The following is a 22,367-nucleotide window of genomic DNA, read 5'->3' as shown; positions in this document are numbered from 1 at the left end:
GAATTTTAAACAATGACTTCTATTCGATATTGAACTCCATGCTTAGCTGATTAGGCTCGATAGTTTTACGTGGGTATCTTTATTTAAAATTTGCCAACTAACGAAGGCTCGTATGGGAACATTTTTTAGTAACATGTTCTCATAAAAAAGCCACAGGATATCACTCTATGATTAAAACAAAATGTCTGACCTCCGTAGGCTACCATGAAATATTAATTGGAAATCCGCCGCCATTTAGTTTGCGTTGACGAAACTACATACGTAAAAATCTGATCATGGATTCCTCCATTGTGTCTGTTTCTTTCGATATTTGCTATATTCTGTTATATTCATACTAGGCTATTCTTTTAAGAAAATGGGATCGATCCAGAAAATGTCCCAAAGACAGTATAATTCGGTTATGGTCGGAGCGTTCAGAACAGCGATAACACTGCCTTGTTTTGTCTGGTTGATATGGTCCAAATTAACATCACTAGAGGGTGAGCTCGCTTCGCTCGCTCCCCCTCTAGGAAGTGTAGACGATGGTTCTCGGAATGATAATGTTCTTCTTGTACGTTTTCTGTCGGTTACCATTATTGAAAATGCTTGACATTCGTAAAACTAAACTATTCTGTTTCACAGTGTCTTAGATGATTAATAACATTTTAAAGTATAGTCTTTATTATTTGGTAAGGCCCGTATAGGGCGGAGGTGGGGAGGCGGAGTTCATTTGAGGGAGGTGCTTATTCGAGACATATATATGTTAAATTTTTTAGTTTTAATAATATGGTAACATTTATAATCAAATGAAATCCTCTAATAGATATGAAAAGTGGTAAAAAAGAATAACAAATGCTTGGTAAATTGTAGATAACAGTGCGATGAATTCTACTACAAATAGTATAATTGTGTTATTATAAATGTGGATGGGATGGACGTTTATTAGATAGTTGGGTTGGGGGAGGGGGGATTATTATTCAAAGTGATGTTTTATTGGAGAGGCGTTTATTCAAATAAATATCATCCTATAAGTATTAATACATTATTTAATTTAAAAATCTTTTGAAACTAACTGCCGTGACAGAGTGGGCCGTTTCGGCCCAAGAAAGAAGACATTACAGCTTGCAACATGGGCAGACATCTTGGTCCTAACGGGACACAGATAGCCTACAGTTCTTCCTGCCAGCTTACTTAATAAAACTCAGCTATCGGGATTTCACTCGATTAATGTCTTATCATCAAATCTCCCTATTAGTCCGGTGGCAGGAGGGGGGAATCACCACCCGAAAGGGGACAAATTGCTATCCAACTTTTCTAGACTAGAATTTTCCGTAGATTACGAATATGGAAGGTAATCGATCAGGATAGGAAGCGTTTTCGAGATATAAGGGGTCAAAGTTCAAAATTGACCAATTACAACAATGTATTATGTATATGTATTATAACAAATTTATTGAAGCACAATTTGGTCTTTTATTACATTTTTATGATTATAAGTGTCTATTCAATCACCTTATGAAAAAAAAATCCTTTGTGATTAAGGGTCAAATGTCAATATTGACCAATCATAGAACGTACCTATAAAACCAAATAAAAACTAATATTTAATAAAAATTGGATGTTTTCTAATCCTGTTAATCAATCATACGCAATGTAAAAGAGCGAATACATCATTTCATCAGTTAACATAAGGTCAATTTCATCAGTTGACATAAGGTCGAAGGTCAACATTTTAATACGCGTATTAGTTAACAAATAAATGCAAAGTTGTCCAAACTATGATATTGATGGTTTTACAAGTAATCAAATTATTTGATTAGTAAAGTTATGTTATTTCATTATAATTTTGATTAATACTATTATAATACTGTATTTAATCAAACCAGACTTCGATCAGGATAGGAACCGAATAGGAAGAGATAAGGGGTCAGAGTTCAAATTGACCAATTATAACAATGTATTATATACATATGTATTATAACCAATTTATTAAAGTTCAATTTCGTCTTTTAATACATTTTGTATGGTTATAGGTATTGTATGGTGTTATTCAGTCGCCTTATAAAACAAATACTTTGCAATTAAAGGTCAAATGTCAATATTGACCAATCACACAATTTGCATTTAAAACCAAATAAAAACTAACATTTAAGACAATGTTATGTTTTATCATTCTGTTAAGACATCTATCAATCATACACAATCAAAAGAGCACATTTATCATTACACAAGTTGACAAGGGCCGATCCTTCATGAACCTTTCGGGGTTCTCTATGTGGGGCTACAAGAGACCCTATATTGGAAATAATGTATGTGGGGTGAAAATGTGGGTTCATAGAGATATAATAAATATCCCTGTGCACCCTCGATCATCCATAAAGAACATTTTATGGATTTGCCCAAATTAACCCAAGGGCCGGTCGTTCTCCATGGATGAACATTAAGCTCCATAATGGAAATATAAGGGGTGACACTGTGAGTTCATATAGACAGGCGATGCCCATGGAATAAAGCTGCATGTGAACTCTCGATCCTTAAGGAAAATTTATGGATTTGCCCAAATTAACCCAAGGGCCGGTCCTCCATGGACATTAAGCCCCATAATGGAAATATAATGCGTGACACTGTGGGTTTATATAGACAGGCAGAACCATGGAATAAAGCTGCCTGTGCACTCTCGATCCTTAAGGAACACTTATGGATTTGCCCAAATTAACCCAAGGGCCGGTCCTCCATGGATGGACATTAAGCCCCATAATGGAAATATAATGGGTGACACTGTGGGTTTATATAGACAGGCACATGGAATAAAGCTGCCTGTGCACTCTCGATCCTTAAGGAACACTTATGGATTTGCCCACATTAACCCCCAAAGGCCGGTCCTCCATGGATGGACATTAAGCCCCATAATGGACAGGGGTGACACTGTGGGTTCATAATAGACAGGCGGGGCCCATGGAATAAAGCTGCCTTGCACTCTCGATCCTTAAGGAACACTTATGGATTTGCCCAAATTAACCCAAAGGCCGGTCATCCATGGACATTAAGCCACATAGTGGAAATATAAGGGAAGACAATGTGGGTTTATATAGACAGGCACATGGAATAAAGCTGCCTGTGCACTCTCGATCCTTAAGGAACCGATTTGGATTTTGCCTAAAATGAAACAACAGCAGGTCATCTATTTAGACCCTTCTGTGGTTCTCTACTGTATGTTCAGTTCTACATTTGGCCCCTGTATCGGATCAATGCATTTGGCTACACAAGTTACTGTGTTAGAAATATATCGGGTAACTAAAACTGTAGGTTCCAATATTAAGCCATGGGAAAAGCCTGTCTGTGCACCCTCAATCCTTTTAAAAGGAACCCATATGGATTTGCCAAAATGAACCAAGGGTAACTTCTGAATTCTCTATGAGCCGTACATTCCGTTTATTGGAGATACATGGATACCTGATTGAAATTCCTCAAATAATTCTGAAAGACATTGTACTGTATAGTAATAGTATTATTCCCCTTCCACACATCTTTGAATTAAATCCGCCCTGATAGACTCTTATGTACAGGATTTCAAAGCAATAATCACACTTGTATTTTCAAACAGTATAATCTATTAGATTGAATAAAAATATCTATTATAAACAATTTGCCGTTAGAAATCTCTATGCCATGTCGTTATTTAGATGAGAAAAACAGGTCAAAGGTTAAAATTACAGAAAAACAGGTGTTTCAGTAGCTTTTTGAAAAAAATGTTGCATTATAACAAGTATAAACATATATATTGTGAACATTTTGACACCAAAATTGGCTCCTTACGACAAATATTTATTAATTTATGTTTTTATAACCTTATTCAATTATGTCAAAGGTTAATAACCACACTTCCGGTCATTTTCAAGCAATATCATCTGTTACACTGAATATAAATGTATATCTTGGGAACAATTTGCTCTTATTTTTAATTCTCTCCGACCTGCCATTACTTAGATATAGCAAAAAGAGGTCAAAGGTCAAAATTGCTAACAATGGGGTTTCCGATCAATTTTAAAAAGAAAGTTCTGTTAGAGCTAATATAAACATATACATTGTGAACAATTTGACACCAAAATTATCTCACTACGTCCAGAATTTCCGGAGATATAGCATGTTTTTATATTGGTCAATTTTGAACTTTGACCCCTTATATCTCGAAAACGCTTCCTATCCTGATCGATTACCTTCCATATTCGTAATCTACGGAAAATTCTGGTCTAGAAAAGTTGGATGGCAATTTGTCCCCTTTCGGGTGGTGATGTCCCCCCTCCTGCCACCGGACTATATGTAATTGTATAATACTATTCCCCACAATATATTCCGATTCTTTATGGCGTATATTTAATTTGATCTTTATTAATTTGCAGTATAATTTTTATTTTTTAACTACTGTACCTTTCACACGCGTGGTCCGTTCCTAAAATAAACAAAAAACTAAAATGGCTATGACTAATGGCCAACTTAAGCTCCAGTCCTACTATCTGTTTTTTTCTTCCGTCTTCCAAAGGGACACTGTATTGATTGATGGAAAGTGCCTGTTTCCAGTCACCTTTAGGGTCAAATTTATTATTTTAACTGCTCCCTTATGTATAAAAGAGAGAAAATAGTTGAAACCATGTTGCTGCAAGGTGAACTTATCATAAACCCGGAAATTACTTGACCGCCAAGAATTGAAATTGAGTAGAAAATCTACTGTTGAAATCATAAATGTTGTTAAAAAACTCTTTATAATATCTTCCTAAGATAGAAATATGGAAAAATAGCGTCGAACTGAACACTAATGTTATCAAATCTACGTTTCGCGGTACATCTGAGATAGATAAGGTAGGTATCCAAGGCGGAGATTTGTACCGAAGTTTTTGCATTGTGCTCGCCTATGTCAGAATTAACCATAATTTATATATAGATATAGCATAAATTAAAAAGGCCGCCATTTACCATTTTGAAGTCTTGTATATTATCTCCTTAACGGTTTAACTTATAGACCACCTACTGTAAGTGCATTACGAGTAGTTATAAATGTATAGTTTACATTAGGCCTATAGCACTCGATTATTTTTTTCTAGACAACCAGCCGATACGTAGGCCTACTCAACTGTATTAATACCACCTATTTACATTGACATATTTAGTTTCCTCAACAAATTGCTGTAAATAAATATTAGTTTATCGACCGACATCTATTTCTCATGTGTAGTAGAGCGTTTCTTTGATTGAATAGTGTTGTTTGTATTATAACACAAGTTCATTTTGGATTTTCAGCCAACGAAATCTGAGTCAGATGACATTTGACAATTCGCATAGCCAACAAGGATGGAGGCGAAACACCTACCAAGACTTGCGTCAAAGATAGGATTCAGCCAACAACAATGTAAGCTTAACCAACTATTTAAGCCCTAAATTTTCAAAAGATCTTAATTTTGTCAAAGATATTAATTATACTACTAGGTCTACAAGTTTAGATAACGAATATGAAACTATTACTACTGATTTACCAACTCAACACAATTCTGTTGCAAACACTAAATTTAAACGTCACAGACGCGGACATGGCAATAGGCCAAGGCGCAAAGTATCATGCGACCAAAATTTAAGCATAAATATTGCGTTTAATAATGTTAATAGACTGCGTCCTAAATTGCATGAAATTTCAAAGTTTTTACACGATTGTAATATACATGTTTTTGGCGTGGTAGAAACATTTCTAAAGGGAAATGTAAATATTGATTATGTCAACGAATTTCGTTGGATTGGTAAAAGTAGGAAAATTAAAGGAGGTGGTGGTATTGGTGCATTCATCTCTGATTGTATAACTGTTCTTGATGATGATGTTTTTAATTCAATGTCTGATGTTTACGAAAGGTTTTGGTTAAAATTATGCTATAAGGGTAACCAAAACGAAACGTTATTCGTTGCTGTTGCATATTTCCCTGTTGAAGGTTCTGACAGTAATCTGACTGACGAATTATACAACCAGCTTCTCGCTGAAATTTTACGTATTGAAGATGATAATACTGATCCCAAAATTATTGTGATGTCGGATATGAATGCCAGAATCGGTGGGGAAATATTCAATGGTGATCCTGTTTTAAACTCTAATGGTGTACGGCTATTGAATTTCGTGACAATTCAAACTTAGCTATTTTAAATTGTAGTGATCATTGTACGGGGAAATTTACATGGTTCAGGAATAACTTGCAAAGTACAATTGATTACATGTTATGCTCTAATAGTGTGCTCAATTGTGTAAATGAATTTATTATTGATGACGACAGGGTGATGGGTCTTGGGAGTGACCACAATGTCCTTCTCCTTAAATTATATATTAATAATAACTATCATAAAAATATTAATTATCAAAATAGCAAAATATCATAGCAGAATATGGAATCAAGATTTTTCTTTGTTTAAGCAACACATTCGGATATTGTTTTGCGAATTGGATGCAGATTCCTTTAATGATGTTAATTGTCTTTGGGATTCATGGAAAAATAACCTTATATTGGCCGCGACAAAGGGTATAGGAATTAAGAAAAATAATGTTAACATTAAATGCAACTCTTGGTTTGATGAAAATGTCGATGCGGCTATTAAAGATAGAAGGGAAGCATCGCGTCTTCATCGTAGATGGGCTAAGGGTCTCGACCCCAATAAGAATGGTGATGATTTATGGAAATCTTACCAAGAGAAACGGTCTTATGCTAAAGAACTGATTAAAACTAAAATAACTGAAATGCGTGTGAATAAGTCTATTGAATTGGCAAACAAAGGTGGACGTAACTGTAGCGATTTTTGGAAACTGTTAAAAGGCAGTAATCGTAACCAGCCTGTTAGTTGTATCAAAAGACCAGATTCTAGTGAAATAGTCTCCGACGAAAAGGAAATGAACCAAATAGCCCTTGATTATTGGCAAACATTAGGTAAAACTAATTTGGCCGAAATTGATGAACGAACTAAACAAATTAATACCTTTATTAATAACATTAGAACCACAAAAAATGCCCACGATGACAATGATGAATTTCTCTCAGATGTTGAATTGAATTTAGATATTGTTGAAACCGCAATTTTAAGGTCAAAGAACAATAAATCACCTGGAATTGACACGATCACTAATGAAATTTTTAAAAATGGTGGTCAATGTTTGAATATGTCAATCCTTTCTTTATTTAATAGAATAATTGCTTTAGAAAAAGTTCCAAATGACTGGAATAAAAGTATTATTGTACCCGTTCATAAAAAGGGGGACCGCAGGGATCTTAATAACTACAGGGGGATTTCCCTTACTCCATGTATCTCGAAAATATTTAACCGAATCATTTCAAACAATATTTCTGACTTTCTGGAAGATAAAAATGTGTTGTCAGAAGTACAGGGAGGGTTTAGACCTTCGCGACGATGTGAGGATCACATATTTACCCTCAAAAGCATAGCTTCCTGTGGTCTGCTTGAAGGGAAAAAAACCTTCATGGCTTTCTTAGATTTTAAAAAAGCATTCGATACGGTTTGGAGGGAAGGAATGCTAATGGCAGCATGGAATATTGGGATTAGAGGTAGGCTATGGAAATTAATCGATAGTTTATATCACGATGTGCAAGGTAAAGTAAGATTTGGTAAAATAGACACTAAATTCTTTAATATTGATGGAGGAGTTAAACAGGGATGTGTTTTATCACCGACTTTGTTTTGTATTCTTATGCACGAGTTTACCAAATTACTCAAAAAACATGATCTAGGTGTTCGTATTTATAATGTATGCATGGGTAGCCTTTTTTGGGCAGACGACGTTGTACTTATGGCAAACAATGAAAATGATCTGAGCGAGATGCTCAATCTAGCATCTAAATTTGCAAAGTCATGGAAATTAAATTTTAATCATGAAAAGTCGAAGGTCCTTATTGTTGGACAGCGCATAAACAATAAGATGTGGAAATTGGGCGATCAATATATTTCTGAGGTTGAAACCTATAAATATCTTGGTACTTACATATCAAGAAATATTTCAGATCATTTTCACATCGACCAAATCATCAATAAAGGCAATAGAGTCATTGCTTATATTAAGTCAATTATAGACCGATTTGATAATTTTAGTAGAATTTTCTATGGTGACATTCTATGGAAAACAATTGCTCTTCCTACAATAAATTATGCTTGTTCAGTGTGGGTTAGCCAAAGCAGGAAAGATATTGATAAAATTGAGTCACTTCAATTACAAATGGCGCGGTACATCTTAAAAGCTAGTAGAAATACACCTAAAGAGGCCTTGTATGGGGATTTAGGGTGGGTTCCAATTAAAGTTATTCAAGATATATCTAGAGCCAAATTTATTAATTATGTAATGAACATGGATAAACACCGTTGGCCTAACTTTATGCTTAATACGTGTCTAAGTTCAACTACAAATGTAGAACCACGCTATAAACTGATTCCCAGTTTTGCTAAGACGTGTGCGTCTATTAATATGGACATTGACTCAATTTTCGAAACTTCCTACCTTGGCAATGACCCTGATAGTCATTGGGTTAAGAGATTTAAAGAGTTGATGCATGACACAAACATTGCATTTTGGAAAAGTGAAATTCTAAGAAAATCGTCACTTCAGACATACTCTCTTATTAAGTCTAATCCGTGCCTTGAAAAATATTTATTGGATTGTACAGACTTTCTAGGATCTAGCCTCAAATTCAAACTACGTTCTAACACCCTTCCTTTAGGTCACAGGAGTTGTAAGTGGCTTCCTGAATATGATGGTATCTGTAAAATGTGTAAGAATGGTTTAGAAGACATTCAACATTTTCTATTCACATGTAACCAACTCAATGGCATAAGGATTGAAGAATATACCAAATTAGAATATATGTTAATCGATATCAATCATTTAGATGTATGGGAAAATTTTATCTCTGGTGACCTGAACACCAAATTAAATCTTGTATTAGGTGGAACTGATAACTACTATCATTATATGTATGACGTCGATTCCATATCAAATATCTTTGATTGTTACTGTAAGCACTATGTTAAAAGAGCTTGGGCACACAGATGTATTGTTCTAGGCGAGTAATGTTCATATCAATCAAACTAAATGATTGATATCTATCTCACTAAATGATTGATATCTATCTCATTATAGTGTTAGGTCTACATTGTTGTTGCCCAATTCATTTTATATTGTACAGTTCCTACCTATTCTATATGTTTATTTTTTGTAATTTTGTATTGTGTCAGTGGGTTTCCTGCTGCTGTAGTGTTAATTATCAATGGTATTGTAGTTACTGTAGTTGAATTGTTTTGACATGTTGACCTACGTCGACTTTTTATTGTAATTGTTATTTTCTATATCATGTTTTTTTTTTGTTTTTGTTTTTGTTTTTTTTTTGTATATTTCTCTTGGATGCACCTTCCATTTGGTCGAGTGCCACTGTTGTAAAAGTGTAATCTCCAAATAAATTATTATTATTATTAGTAAATTACCAATGGTTTATTCAAAGTCAACACTGCTAATCCCTCACTATTCAATCAAAATGTTATTATTATAATACTATATTGTTGAAAAATGGATTGCGTGATGTGAAAATGTAGTAAAACATAAAATTAACAAAGATACGTTCTTGTCTGGTTATTAGGTATTCATGCTCTAATGAAGCAGAGGATAATTTTTGTAGCGTTCCATTTAAAATAAATTACAAAGAAATATTTTGGTTGTGAAGGTCGTTTTAACAATTAGGCTAATATCAAAACATTCAACAATGATAAAAAGAAACATTAGTGTGCCAAATGTGAGCACGTACCATTCAGCGGTTTCGGAGGAGATACGTAAAATTACTCGACAAATTTAGTAGCAGCAATATATATATATCCACCAGTATACAGTAGGCACAGCTATGTACAGATACATTCAGCCATACCCCACCGAGAGTCTGCCCAATCGAATTGGAACAATACAATGAAAGCCCCAGTGGTCTAATGGTTAGAACATCTGCATATCAAGCAGAAGGTTCCGGGTTCGAATCTCAGTTAGGGCTTTCTCTCATTCTCACAGGTTTCGTCATTTTTATTGTTTCTAATTAATTAAATTTCATTATATCACCGGGAGGATTAGAATGTATTCTGTGCCTGTGATGTTTATATACTGTATATATACAGTATATAAATCCAAAGGCAAATTACTGAAAAAATGACAATGCTGTGGGTATCATGTAGCTGGATCTCAATGGAGATACAAAAAAAAACGAAAAACTAAATCAAAACGATAAAGTAAAACAGCCAGAAAAGTTAGCAGAGCTTTCGGGCAACACTAGCCCTTCATCTGTATATATATATATATGTGTGTGTGTGTGTTTAAAATAGGCGTCATATTGGATTTCAACATGGCGGCTGTTTACAACTTTAATAACAATATATTTGGAATCCTCAGTCTCACAAACATAGACATCGTTTTTAACTTTCTATGTTACTTATAAGTCAAGTAATAAGCCAAAATACGTTTTAAATGGCGGCCATCTTGGATTTCAACATGGCGGCTGAAATAGAATATTCACAACTGTTTAGTAACAATATATTTAGAATCCTCAGTATCACAAACATAGGTAAAGACATCATTTTTAACCTACTATGTTACTTAAAAGTCAAGTTAATAAGGCAAGAAGTGTTTAAAATGGCGGCCATCTTGGATTTCAAACATGGCGGCTGAAATAGGATATTTACAACTTTAATAACAGTATATTTGGAATCTTCATATCACAAACATATGTATAGACACCTTTTTTTACTTGCTACGTCACTTAGAAGTCAAGTTATAAGCCAAAATAAGTCTGAAATGGCGGCCATTTTGTTTTTCACATTTTAAGGGTGAAGATCTAAAAATTGAGCCGGGTAAACAGCAGATTTGAATTCAGCACCCCGAAATTACCCTAAAACACATGTTTTTTTTGCTTTTAACACGAAATGCCTACAGCATTTCATTTTTCTCAAATCTGGACTAGTCTATTACGGCTATGTAAAAGATAAAAAGCCAGTAGGCCTACATGTCATTGTCATGTGTCAAAATAAAAAGATACGTCTTACTGTTACTTTGGTGCAATTGTATTTAACACAATTGCATATAATGTATTGTATTTAACTTCAGTGAAATGTTCGTTCAACCTTCAGTGCACAGAATTGTGATTGCATTTAACTAAAGTGTAGGCGCGCCTACGTACTAAACGGTGCAATTGTCCAACCAACCGTGCTGAAATATACGATCTGAAACCGATACGTTAATAAATTTCAATGTATTATTCAAAATATACAAAAGTAACAATTCTGCATAGTTACTGCAGGGGAAAACTAGAACATGTATTTATTATAGAGATAAAAGAAACAAATGTAGTCGTATAAATGAGAATGAACAATCAATCCGTACATTATTCAAAAACAGTTTTGGATCCGATTATTCATAAACCTACTCGACGGTGCATGGATCCCAACAAATCGATTTAGCCGACACAATAATAATAATAAATAAACTGTAATACTAATACCAATTAAATGCAACCCACATATATAACCTTGGACACTAAATTAGCATATCAATATGAACAAAGGAATATACAGTACTTAGAAACTATGTTAATATATACACACTCTTGATACACAGTGTCTACCAGCAAAAAAAAAAGGAACAATAGGATCCCAAAATTAGGGACATCAATAAACAGGAAAGCATAAATTAGGTTAATTCAGCTGAAGAGAATTATTCGATGACTGTAAACAGAATTGATAAAAATACAGTAAGATAACTAAATCAAATTACATACAACATGTTTACCATATTAATCGACATTGTTGGAATTAGAACAGAACAAACACCACCTAGTATAATCATTAAAATAACATCTGAATTATTTAACTGGAGTGAATGCCACAAATCTGATAGACCAGAATCATTAAGGTTTTGTTCAAATTCAAATTCTGAAATTCGTACTACTTTACAATTTAACATAAAATGATATAAATCTTCAGGTTCATCCTTACATAACATACAATTACCAGTATTATTCATATCCCATTTACTTAATCTACTTTCAAGTTGAAGAGTATTTGATCTTGCCTTAAATTTCAATTGAGCACCATGAAAATCAGTTTTAACAGTAAGATAATTTTCTAACTCAGGCATTTTCTTAAATTTAACATAAAGTGATAATGATGGTTTGGTACAGCTTTTATTAAACCAATCCAATCCATACAGTTGACGATTAACACACCTAAAAGATTTAAACCATGCTGAAGCTATAGGTACGGTTATTTGAGAATACATTATTAAATCCAGTATTATTCAGAATACTTTTAATTGAGTTTAACCATCGCCATTTTATAATAACATTATTATCATGCAAGGTAAATAATGCATGCAACAGCAGCTTGGGCCAATGATGGGCTTCAAAATTGATAAGCCTGTCAAAATATTTAATTTTTATTTTATTATGGGTATTTTCAATGCTATCCCATCCTAAGTCACCCAACAGAACCAATGATGGCGTGTTCCTCGGTGCTTTTAGTAGTGTTTTAGCCATTTGTAGCTGAATGTTTTCTATTTTTTTGTAGTCACTGGCACTATAAGCTGATATTGCACATGTTTAGTTAATTGATGGTAGTGCTATAGTTTTCCACAAGATATTACCAAAATAGATCCTATTAAAATCTTCTTGCTCATTAATAATGGACTTGATATATCCAATTAGTCTATTCCCTTTTCTAACTACATCATTAACATGTATACTTTCGGAGAAGTTTCTTGAAATATTCACTCCCAAGTATTTGTAACAATCTATTTTCTTGATGAAGTGGTTTGCAAGAGGCCAATGTTTAGTTTTATTAGTACGTTTACCAACAACCACAACATTTGATCTATTATAATTAAAGTTAAGTTTCCATTTTTTGGAAAAATTTCCAGCAATAGACAACATTTTCTCCAGATCATTTTCATCTTTAGCAATCAAGACAACGTCGTCAGCCCAAAAAAGACTTTTGTGCCTAAAGTATGACATCCGACATTTTCATTATATAACATTTTGGAGAGTTCATTTATAAAAATACAGAATAAGGTCGGTGATAGCACGCAGCCTTGCTTAACCCCTTCATCGACATCAAAATAATCAGTTACAATATCATCAAACTTAACATTACATTTGACATTTGTATAAAGTTTATCAATAGTTTTCTAGACTTTACCACGGATACCAGTATTCCATGCTATTGACAAAAGGCCATTACGCCAAACCGTGTCAAAAGCCTTAAGAATACTATTACTCTCAAGAAATTCTGAGATACGATCACAAATAATACGATTGAAATTTTTAGCAACACATGATGATAATGTAATACCTCTATAGTTATTTAAATCGTTCTTACTACCTTTTTATGGATAGGTATAATGATCCCTTTATTCCACTCGGTGGGATTTTTTTTCTGATTTAACAAAATAGTTAAAAAGATATGTAAGTGACCTAATAAGGCAGTCACCTCCGTTCTTTAACAATTTGTTAGTGATGCCATCAACACCAGGTGCTTTATTGTTTTTAGAACGAAGTATTGAACTTTTAACATCTTCAAATGAAATTCTTATATCATCCAGAACTTTTCGTGGATCATCATTGACATAATTTATATAATTTTCCCTAACATCAGAAACATGACTATTGATAACTATATCATTATAAGTATTGACACCAGTTTGATTACACAAGTTACTCCAATAAATTTTAATCAAGTTAGCCATAACTTGTTTGTCTGAGGTAACTTGTGTAGAGTCGGGCATTTTTAGATTAGAAGGAACAATTACCTTCTTAGGCCCCCTTAATTCGTTCCAAAAATCTTTAGAACTCTGACCACCTGCTTTCGCTATGGCAACACTTTTGTCAACTCTCAATTGCATCATTTTATTTTTTATTAAATTTTTCGCTTGAGTTTTTTAATTTTATAATCCTTCCATAAAGCATCCCCTTTATCAAGATCTGCCCTATTATGTTTAGACCATGCACGATGCTCCTTACAAGCACGTTTACGTTCTTGAATGGCAGTGTCTATTGTCTTATACCACCATTGTTTACTTTTGCATTTAACATCTTTAAAGCCAATTGTATTATTAGTAACTGAAATAAGAGTATCCTTCCATTTTTCCCAACCATAATTTATATCACTAATATCCTCAAGATTATTATTTAACCAAATGTTGTCAAATTTATCAATAATTGAATTTTTGTAAGCAGACCAGTCTTGATCGCTTTTAATATTCCAAACTTGTCGTTTGTTATCATTCAAATTTTTGACATTAGTATTATATTCAAATTAGGTTAGTAGTACATTATGGTCACTACCCATGTGATAGTTTCTTTCCTCATCGATGACCATTTTATGTATAAATTTATCGACACTACACGAGGATAGCACATAATCAATGCAGCTTGAGTGTGGGTGTCTAAACCAAGTTATCTTTCCAAAACATTTTTGTGAGCAGTTTAGGATATTTAGCCCTGTGTCAATACTAAAATTTATCACCATTACTTACATAATTACCGATTCTGCCATTAAAATCGCCTACAATTAAGATAAGTGAGTCACAATTATCAACTTCATTTTCAATTTGAATTATTTCAGAGAGTAGTTGATTATATAGTTCATCAACAAGGTCAGGATTAGACCCCTCTACTGGAAAATATACCACAGCAATTTATCACAAATTTTAACACGAATCCAACATCTCTCAATGTCATCACAAAACGAATTATAAAGATTATCATCTAAAACAGTTACTTTATTTGAGACAAGTAGACCAATACCCCTCCCCCTTTTCCTACTCTATTTTTACCAAACCATTTAAAACCATTTATCCTTATAGACTCATTTGATTTAAGAAAAGTTTCGGCAATACCAAATTTTACAATTAATTAAAAAAATTATAATAGAATATTCGGATTAAAAACAAAATCATGTGTAATTCCCCTACCAAGCTCTAAGTAGATAATGGGATATAATAATAATTGATTTGGAAGCTACACTTTTGAAACAGTGGCACACTTCTTGAATGAAGGTTCGTCCAGAGTAAGTAAAATAAAAGTTATAGAAAAAAATGATTTAACAATCGGAATATTTACAAGGAGTTTTTGTTTCAATCGAACCCTAGCCTTTCAGTCGGACAAGCAGCGACCTTTGTTGTATCAGATTATCCGGAAATATTACTTAGATGGGTTGCTTCCGCTGCTTCCTTTCAAAATATACGTATTCGTACAGGATGTGTATTAATTAATGTTTATTTTCTTATTACAGATGGTACAACTTGAGTTGTGTGTTTTCATCAAAATGCTTTCAAAATTAAAGATATTCATTGTGGCATGTATTATCTGTTCACTCTTTGTAATTGTAAGTATCATAGATAATAATATTTATTTATATTTTGTATCCCTAATAACAGATTATATTATTACGAACTTCCGTAAGTCAATGTGTTGCAATTTACTCGTAAACCTATGCACTTACATTGAATAGAATTGCAAGTAAGTTGAATGAAATTGCACTTAAGTTGAATGGAATTACACTTAAGTTGAATGTCACAAGTGTCAGAAGTGGCAAATCCAGAAAATTATCAATTATTTTATTCATTTTTGTGTATAGGCTAAGTCTAAGAAACTTCAGTTGACCTGATGGTGCGTCCTAGATAAGAAATCATTATTATAACGAATTTATTTATAAATCTAACAATATTATATGTGGCGTAAAACAGAATATAGATAAGAAATTTCAAACACTAATATGTAAATTAGAATAAAAAGTCATGTATTTTGTCAAAATATGTTTTTCAAGTTGTTTATGCTTTTTTTTTTTGGAAATAGCAATTGTTGAGGGCAGCACAACAGAAAGAAAATCAGTAGACCATTTACCATACAGTGGTCCGTTTTACCTCCTCTACGTAACTGTTCTATTTATCGGGGATGGTTTAATATGATATAATATACTTACTTCCTATCACTGGAGTGTAACCTGCAAGTAGTAGCCTAAGGTGTATTCATATATTTACCATTACATTCGGTTAAAGACCAGAATTAACGTAATGTTGACATGATAGAGTTTAAATTACTTTACATCAATGTTAATAATAATTATCCAAGAAATTAAAAATGTTCAATAAGTCATTAAGCTGAAAAATGAGATTTAGTTGACTTTACATTCACTACAGTGGAAGTATTTTACCCTAGGAAAGTTACCCAACAACTGACCAATCAGATAAGGCCATTATATGATGACAAGACAGAATAGGCACACTTGATTTGATGCTCAGTTTTCTTTATATCTTCAGGCAAAAATAAAGCTGTCTCCTTATGACCAACCTTATGGCATCGGGCAAAACGTTAAAACACAGGTAAGTCATTCCTCTGTAGATTGCTCTATGATTAAAACAACGTACTGTATACACCAAGAATTCCTAAAGTTCTATCATAATGTCGTGGTTCGGGAATCCTTAATATTGATTCGCTAGGTTTAAACCATTAAGGTTTGGTTTGTGAAGCCATGTATCCCATGCAACAAACCAATACGCAAGATGAGGCTGTATTTACCCTGTATCATTTATTTTTCTAAACAGGAACAAACCCTGGATCCAATACACCAATTTCATACTAATAATCACGTCAACCTGGTAAGTTATCCAATTAACTTCAACATGGTATGTTATACAACTAACTTCAACATGTATGCTATAGTATTGGCGAGAATCCACACTTTAAAGAAATACAGTATATAACATGTCTTACTCAGACAACAACTAAAACAACTTCTGCAGAACCAACGCTCACGCAGCCTATTCAATATAATCATTCACCTGATATGCAAATACGCCCGCGAATACCAGTAGTGAACAATAGCAATGCAATGCAATATATTGCGCCACCAATAATGTAGGTATAAGAAACTTCGGAAGCTTTCCGATCCATTACAATAATAGTATTTATTTGAACTTACACCTTTTTATTGGCGACACTCAAAGATAATTGATGCGTTCGTATAAACAAAACAAAATAATCAATACAGTAATAACATACTTAGGCTAAAATAAATATCTATAAAAATATAGGCCTACACACGCATACTGTAAATGTGGAAAGTATAGGCCATTGTCAAGCAGATATTCTAGTAGATCTCCAGAACACATTTGAAACGAAACTTACATTACAATCAAATTAGTTGTGTTAAGAAGTAGTTTAAGCCAGCGATATAATTCCATTTTTACTAAACGACAAAAATATTTACTTCGTAAAATATCATGTAAAATATTTATTGGTATTCAACCAATCATGGAGGAAATATTTCCTGTATATTTCCTCCATGAACCAACCAACCATAAATTACAGACGTGTCGTGTTCATAATGGGGGCTTCTGCTAGCCATCTGTAATCGGAGGTTTTCCAATTCATCTATATCCGATTTATTTACACCATACACCAAAGTAAACCCTATTGAAGTTATCAACAATTATCTATAACAGACTTAATATAGGCAATCAACCTATTACCTTTCTTACAACACTTTCAAATTGTTCGTGGTCATTCAAATTTCTTGAAATAAGCACACCTGAGTATTTATATGACTCAGCTTCATATAACCGTCACCTAATTTCCATTTTCTCCTTATTGATTCGTTTTCCAAATACTAATATGTTTGACTTCTAAAAATTAGAACTAAGTTTCCATTCTTTTGCAAAAGTAGAGGCTAAATCAAGCATTTGGTTCATTTCCAATTCATTGTTTGCAAGTAGTGCATATCATCTGTCCACAATAACTAACTAGTTTCCATTGATTCTTACTCCTAAACCATTTGATATAAGTAATTTCTTAAATTCATTAGAAAAAAATACAAAAGAGAACTTGTGGTAAAACACACCCTTGTCATGGATTACAAATTATTCCGTTTCAAGACACTGTGGACACTACATGAAACATTTTCAAATAATTTGTCATCAATCTCCAGGCTTTACCTCGAATGCCTGATTGGTAGAAAGATTTTAATAAACCATTCCTCCAAACACTCTTTTCAAGGTAAATATGTGGTCCTCGCATCTATGAGAAGCACGAAAGTCACCCTGGATTTCCGATATAAAACATCTATAGTAATTTGATAGTGCATGGTTAAAATTATGTTGAAAATCTTGGACATGCAGTTATTTAGATCACTCAGGGCCCCTTTTTTATATATTGATATAAATTATATATGTTCCATCAGTCAGGTCGTTCAAGTTGGATGCATTTATCAAACAGAGCAAGTAATGATAATGGGATGACCCCCGTTTTTCAATGATTCACTAGTAATTCCATCCAAACCAGAGGTTTTTATTGTTTTTTTGCGAATTAATTGCTTCTTCCACAGTATCAATATCATATAAAAATAGGACAAGATTGTTCTTTCGAGAGAAAAAAAAATGTCCACAGCAGGAATTGAACCATGGGTCTCAACTGTGAGATACAAAACCATTATTTACTCAATTCTTTCAGCGCCCTGTCCTCTCTTGATTGGCTATACTTAAATTCTCCCGAATTATTAACAACGAGAAAATTAGCTATTATGATACAGTAATTAACTAATGTCGAATTTCGTCAGTTTATTTCAGATTCCTTTTACAGTTGCTCTATATCAGAAAATAATTCGATGATTGATATAAATAGATCATCTATATATTTGAAGAATCCAGACAGACCTGTTAAAGTTGGTGATTTCTTTCGTGTAATAATCCAGGCACGTGATCAGTATGGCCAATGTACAAGTGGATGTGATTTTTTCTATGCAACAATCAATTCTAAGGAAAACCACAACACAGGAAAGATAACCGATTTAAAAAACGGTACATATGAGGTGTTGTTCTTCGCCGGTTGGCCTGGTATCGTCAACATTTCTATTGTTCTTGTCCATCCATCAGAAGCAGTGGATTTTATTGAACAGGAAATATGGCCTTTGGAAAAAAGGTTGGCATGGAAAGGATATTTTGAAATAAATAAAGCAGAAACACAATTTTGCAGTATTAGTCAAAAAGCATTACTTGGCGTTGATAAATGCCAATACAGCCATCCATTAGCTATGGGAGAAACTGTATTCTTTTGTGATAAACCTATGAACTCGTCATGCGATAGGTTGAGTTGGCTGCAGACGAACGAACCTTATATTGGTAGCGTGTTTTCCAAGTTGTATTCATCTCATCAACAACTATTTTCTAAGTATGACTATATTTGTTTTAATTGAAAACATTTTAAAACATTATTCAATTTAACTCAATTATTGCTTGCAATTCCGTCTTCCAAACGGTGTATCTTTATTAGTACATGTAGTACAATACCACTGGTTTTTGGGCAGTATAGTATTTTTTGGTATATTTGGAAAAACAAATATTGATAATTACGGTACACTGTATAGCAATTTGTAATAACCATACTATTTGTAGGAATGTTTTTTTTATTTAAAAACATATTTATACAGGATAAAAACATATCAGGTATAGATGTAGCACCTTTTACATATGGTCCTGTTTATAGAAAATAAAAGTTTAAAAACATAGGCCTACATACAAATTCTTTAAAACTCGCTAAAACAGTAAAAAAACAATAAAAAGTAAAAAATAGAAATGTATATTTACGATAAAAGGAGTGAAAATACAAAAAAGGAATAACACAAATTTGTAATTGACCAAAGCACGGACAGTGACTTAAACAGAGGCAATAAAATAGTTTTAAAAGACAATAAATAAATAAAATCCCTAAATACAATCATTATCAATAAAACTGTTCGCAAAATGTTAAAATGGTGAGGATTTGTTATCATAATGTTGGAAATAGAACACTGCAATACATCTGGCTAATAATGTTACATTAAACTCATTCATGTTACTTTTAAGGTCTGTCACTTATGCCCGTCTGGTTCAAGGGACGACTTTAATCAACATCAGCAAAGAAGGTAAGTTTGACAACCTATCGCACACAATCCTCTAAATGCGATCTTTATGACAACGTAAGTTAAGCAGAAACCCCATTAGGGCGTTCAGTAAACGACAATTTTCTTGTTGAATCGAAACCTCTTCAAAAATGAAATGGAACGAGGTTTTCTATGAATTATACGAAGTCCGAAATAAAAAGAAATGAATGAATGAATGAATAATCAAATTCCAAATCAACTTTACACAGTGACGTTTTACTATAGTTTGTATATACAGTAGATGTTATGTTAATGAAAAGTAAAACAAACATATTGAATGAAGTACACGGTAATAATGAAAATTAAATAAATGTTTGTTTACGGTAGGAAATGTGCCGCTTGCGATTAGCAGATTACCACAATGCAAGGAAGATTTACCAAAGCCTCTCAATGACGGGTTCTGGACAAACGATGTATGGACATCATTGCATTGCAAGACAAAACAATGGACAAAACAAGAAATTACCAAATGCATAAAAGGAAAACATATGATTTTAATGGGTGATTCTACAACAAGGCAGTGGACTGAACAATTGCTGAAGATTATGGGAGTGACAAGGAGTAAATATACTACTAAACCGAACACTAAGCACATTCGACATCACAGCACTTCTATGATGCTTGATTTTTACTTCCATCCGTACACTCTTGGTTCTCCAACGTTTTATTACCGAGTCGGAAAATGGGAGTATGAAATATTAAATAATCTTACAAAAAATGACTGCAAATACGTAATTATTGTAAGTCCCTGGGCCCATTATCTCCAATGGACGAAAGACAGTTTCACTGAAAGGTTGCAACTTTTGCGAGAGACACTTGTCCGATTCATGAAACGTTGTCCGAACGCAAAGATAGTGGTGAAGACCCCGCACCCTCGGAATCATCCTTCGACTAATTCATTAGTATACGCTAGCGATAAAATAGTATATAACATTTACAAGTTATTCATTAACATTTTCTCAGGGTTAGGTATTCATATTATAGATATCTGGGATATGAACTTGTCATATCCGTCTATGAATACCGTACACATGCCGTCACCAGTTATTCACCAAGAACTTTTTTTGATGTTTTCACATATATGTCCTGTATAGTAAATTAAAACCTGTTTGTATTTTGTTTATTCATACTTGAAACATAATTAAACGTCCTGTTTGTTTAATAAATGACAAATATGATTTTTCTTGAATGTAAAAGTTAAATATTTGTATTTACTTTATAATTCTATTCACGAGATCATGTGGCAATCGCGCTTACTATTCTGTTTAATTATACTTCATAAATAAAATTCAACATAAACACAACGTTTACTTTAAACGCATTCCAATAGGATAATAATAATAAACCAGCGTTTCTTTTTGTATATAAATTGTAGCAGGGAAAAGTTAAATTACAATTTATGTAATTTAACTCTTCCCTGATTGTAGCCTCTTGAATAGACTTGGCCCAAGTCGGTAGTCATTGATTTTTGTTTATGTTAATCCACCAGTTGACGTTTCGATTTTTGTCTGAAATGTGAGCTCAAGTATTATACGTATGAAACGCCATTGTGCCAAAATAATTATATTTTTACTAATTTTACTAAAACCTTGAATTGCAAATTTCAATTTATGTAGACATATTTGAAAAAAAAAACTTTTCAAACAAAAGTATTCGTATACTCATTTATCACCTGTCTAAAACCCACTTGACTGCAATAGAGCAATATCTTTTTAAATACGTATAATGTACCATATTTTGTATTTGATTGTCTTTCTGGAGAATAACTGAATTTAAATTTCATCACCATGTTTGTGAGAATGGCAATACTACCACAAGGATACAACAATAAAGTGTACCAATGTCAAGTCTCTGCTGTCTGTATTTACATGTGCTAGTTATGGTGTTTGTTAAACATTTTACAATCATTTTAATAAAATGTATTAATAATTATATTATTAATTAATACATGGTACTGTACTTTTGAAAAAGCAATATTAAAATTCAAAAGAAAACCAAAAAAAAATAAACAAATATTATATTATTGTATGTAAGCAACATGTATTTGTTAATTACATAATGTAATATACTAATAAGTACAAGAAGCAAGCAAATTATTAATAAATCACTGTTGCGGCTTACGTTTGGTTCATGGAACGACTGTACTCAACATTAACCAAGAAGGTGAGTTTCGACAAGTTTAATAATTAATGCGCTCTGTTATGTACTAATTTGTTTTACTTATTACTTATTATTCTGTTTTTTTTATCGAAATACTTGTGTCAACATTAACATCAACATGACATACGGTCCTACCATATTTCTTTGTACCCCCACTCATTGCAAAAATGTCCGTCAACAATTTCGCGGAAGAGTTTTATGTG

The 22,367-nt window shown here is 33.0% G+C and overlaps 1 protein-coding gene across 1 annotated transcript; it reads left to right on the top strand.

Moving 5' to 3' along the window:
* The first annotated feature begins 5,268 nt into the window (after positions 1-5,268).
* Positions 5,269-21,819, top strand: LOC144858907 (NXPE family member 4-like). The gene is made up of 7 exons (XM_078715054.1): positions 5,269-5,383; positions 15,322-15,414; positions 16,349-16,411; positions 16,634-16,687; positions 18,643-19,253; positions 19,928-19,986; positions 20,332-21,819. The coding sequence occupies exons 2-7, from the start codon at positions 15,322-15,324 to the stop codon at positions 21,096-21,098; spliced, it is 1,647 nt and encodes a 548-aa protein (XP_078571180.1). The 5' UTR covers positions 5,269-5,383; the 3' UTR covers positions 21,099-21,819.
* The last annotated feature ends 548 nt before the right edge of the window (positions 21,820-22,367 follow it).

Source organism: Antedon bifida, chromosome 2, assembly GCF_963402885.1.
Source record: "Antedon bifida chromosome 2, ecAntBifi1.1, whole genome shotgun sequence".
In the NCBI taxonomy this organism is placed as follows: Eukaryota; Metazoa; Echinodermata; class Crinoidea; order Comatulida; family Antedonidae; genus Antedon; species Antedon bifida.
The sequence above is the reverse complement of the archived record's forward strand: the minus strand, read 5'-3'. Positions and strand labels throughout refer to the sequence as shown.

What these genes read in the sequence shown, in the direction of transcription:
- LOC144858907 (XM_078715054.1), top strand. Translation starts at nt 15,322, where the DNA reads ATGGTACAACTTGAGTTGTGTGTTTTCATCAAAATGCTTTCAAAATTA. An exon ending in GGCAAAACGTTAAAACACAG is followed by an intron (nt 16,412 to 16,633) that starts GTAAGTCATTCC and finishes TTTTCTAAACAG; the next exon opens with GAACAAACCCTGGATCCAAT. An exon ending in AATCAACATCAGCAAAGAAG is followed by an intron (nt 19,987 to 20,331) that starts GTAAGTTTGACA and finishes TGTTTACGGTAG; the next exon opens with GAAATGTGCCGCTTGCGATT.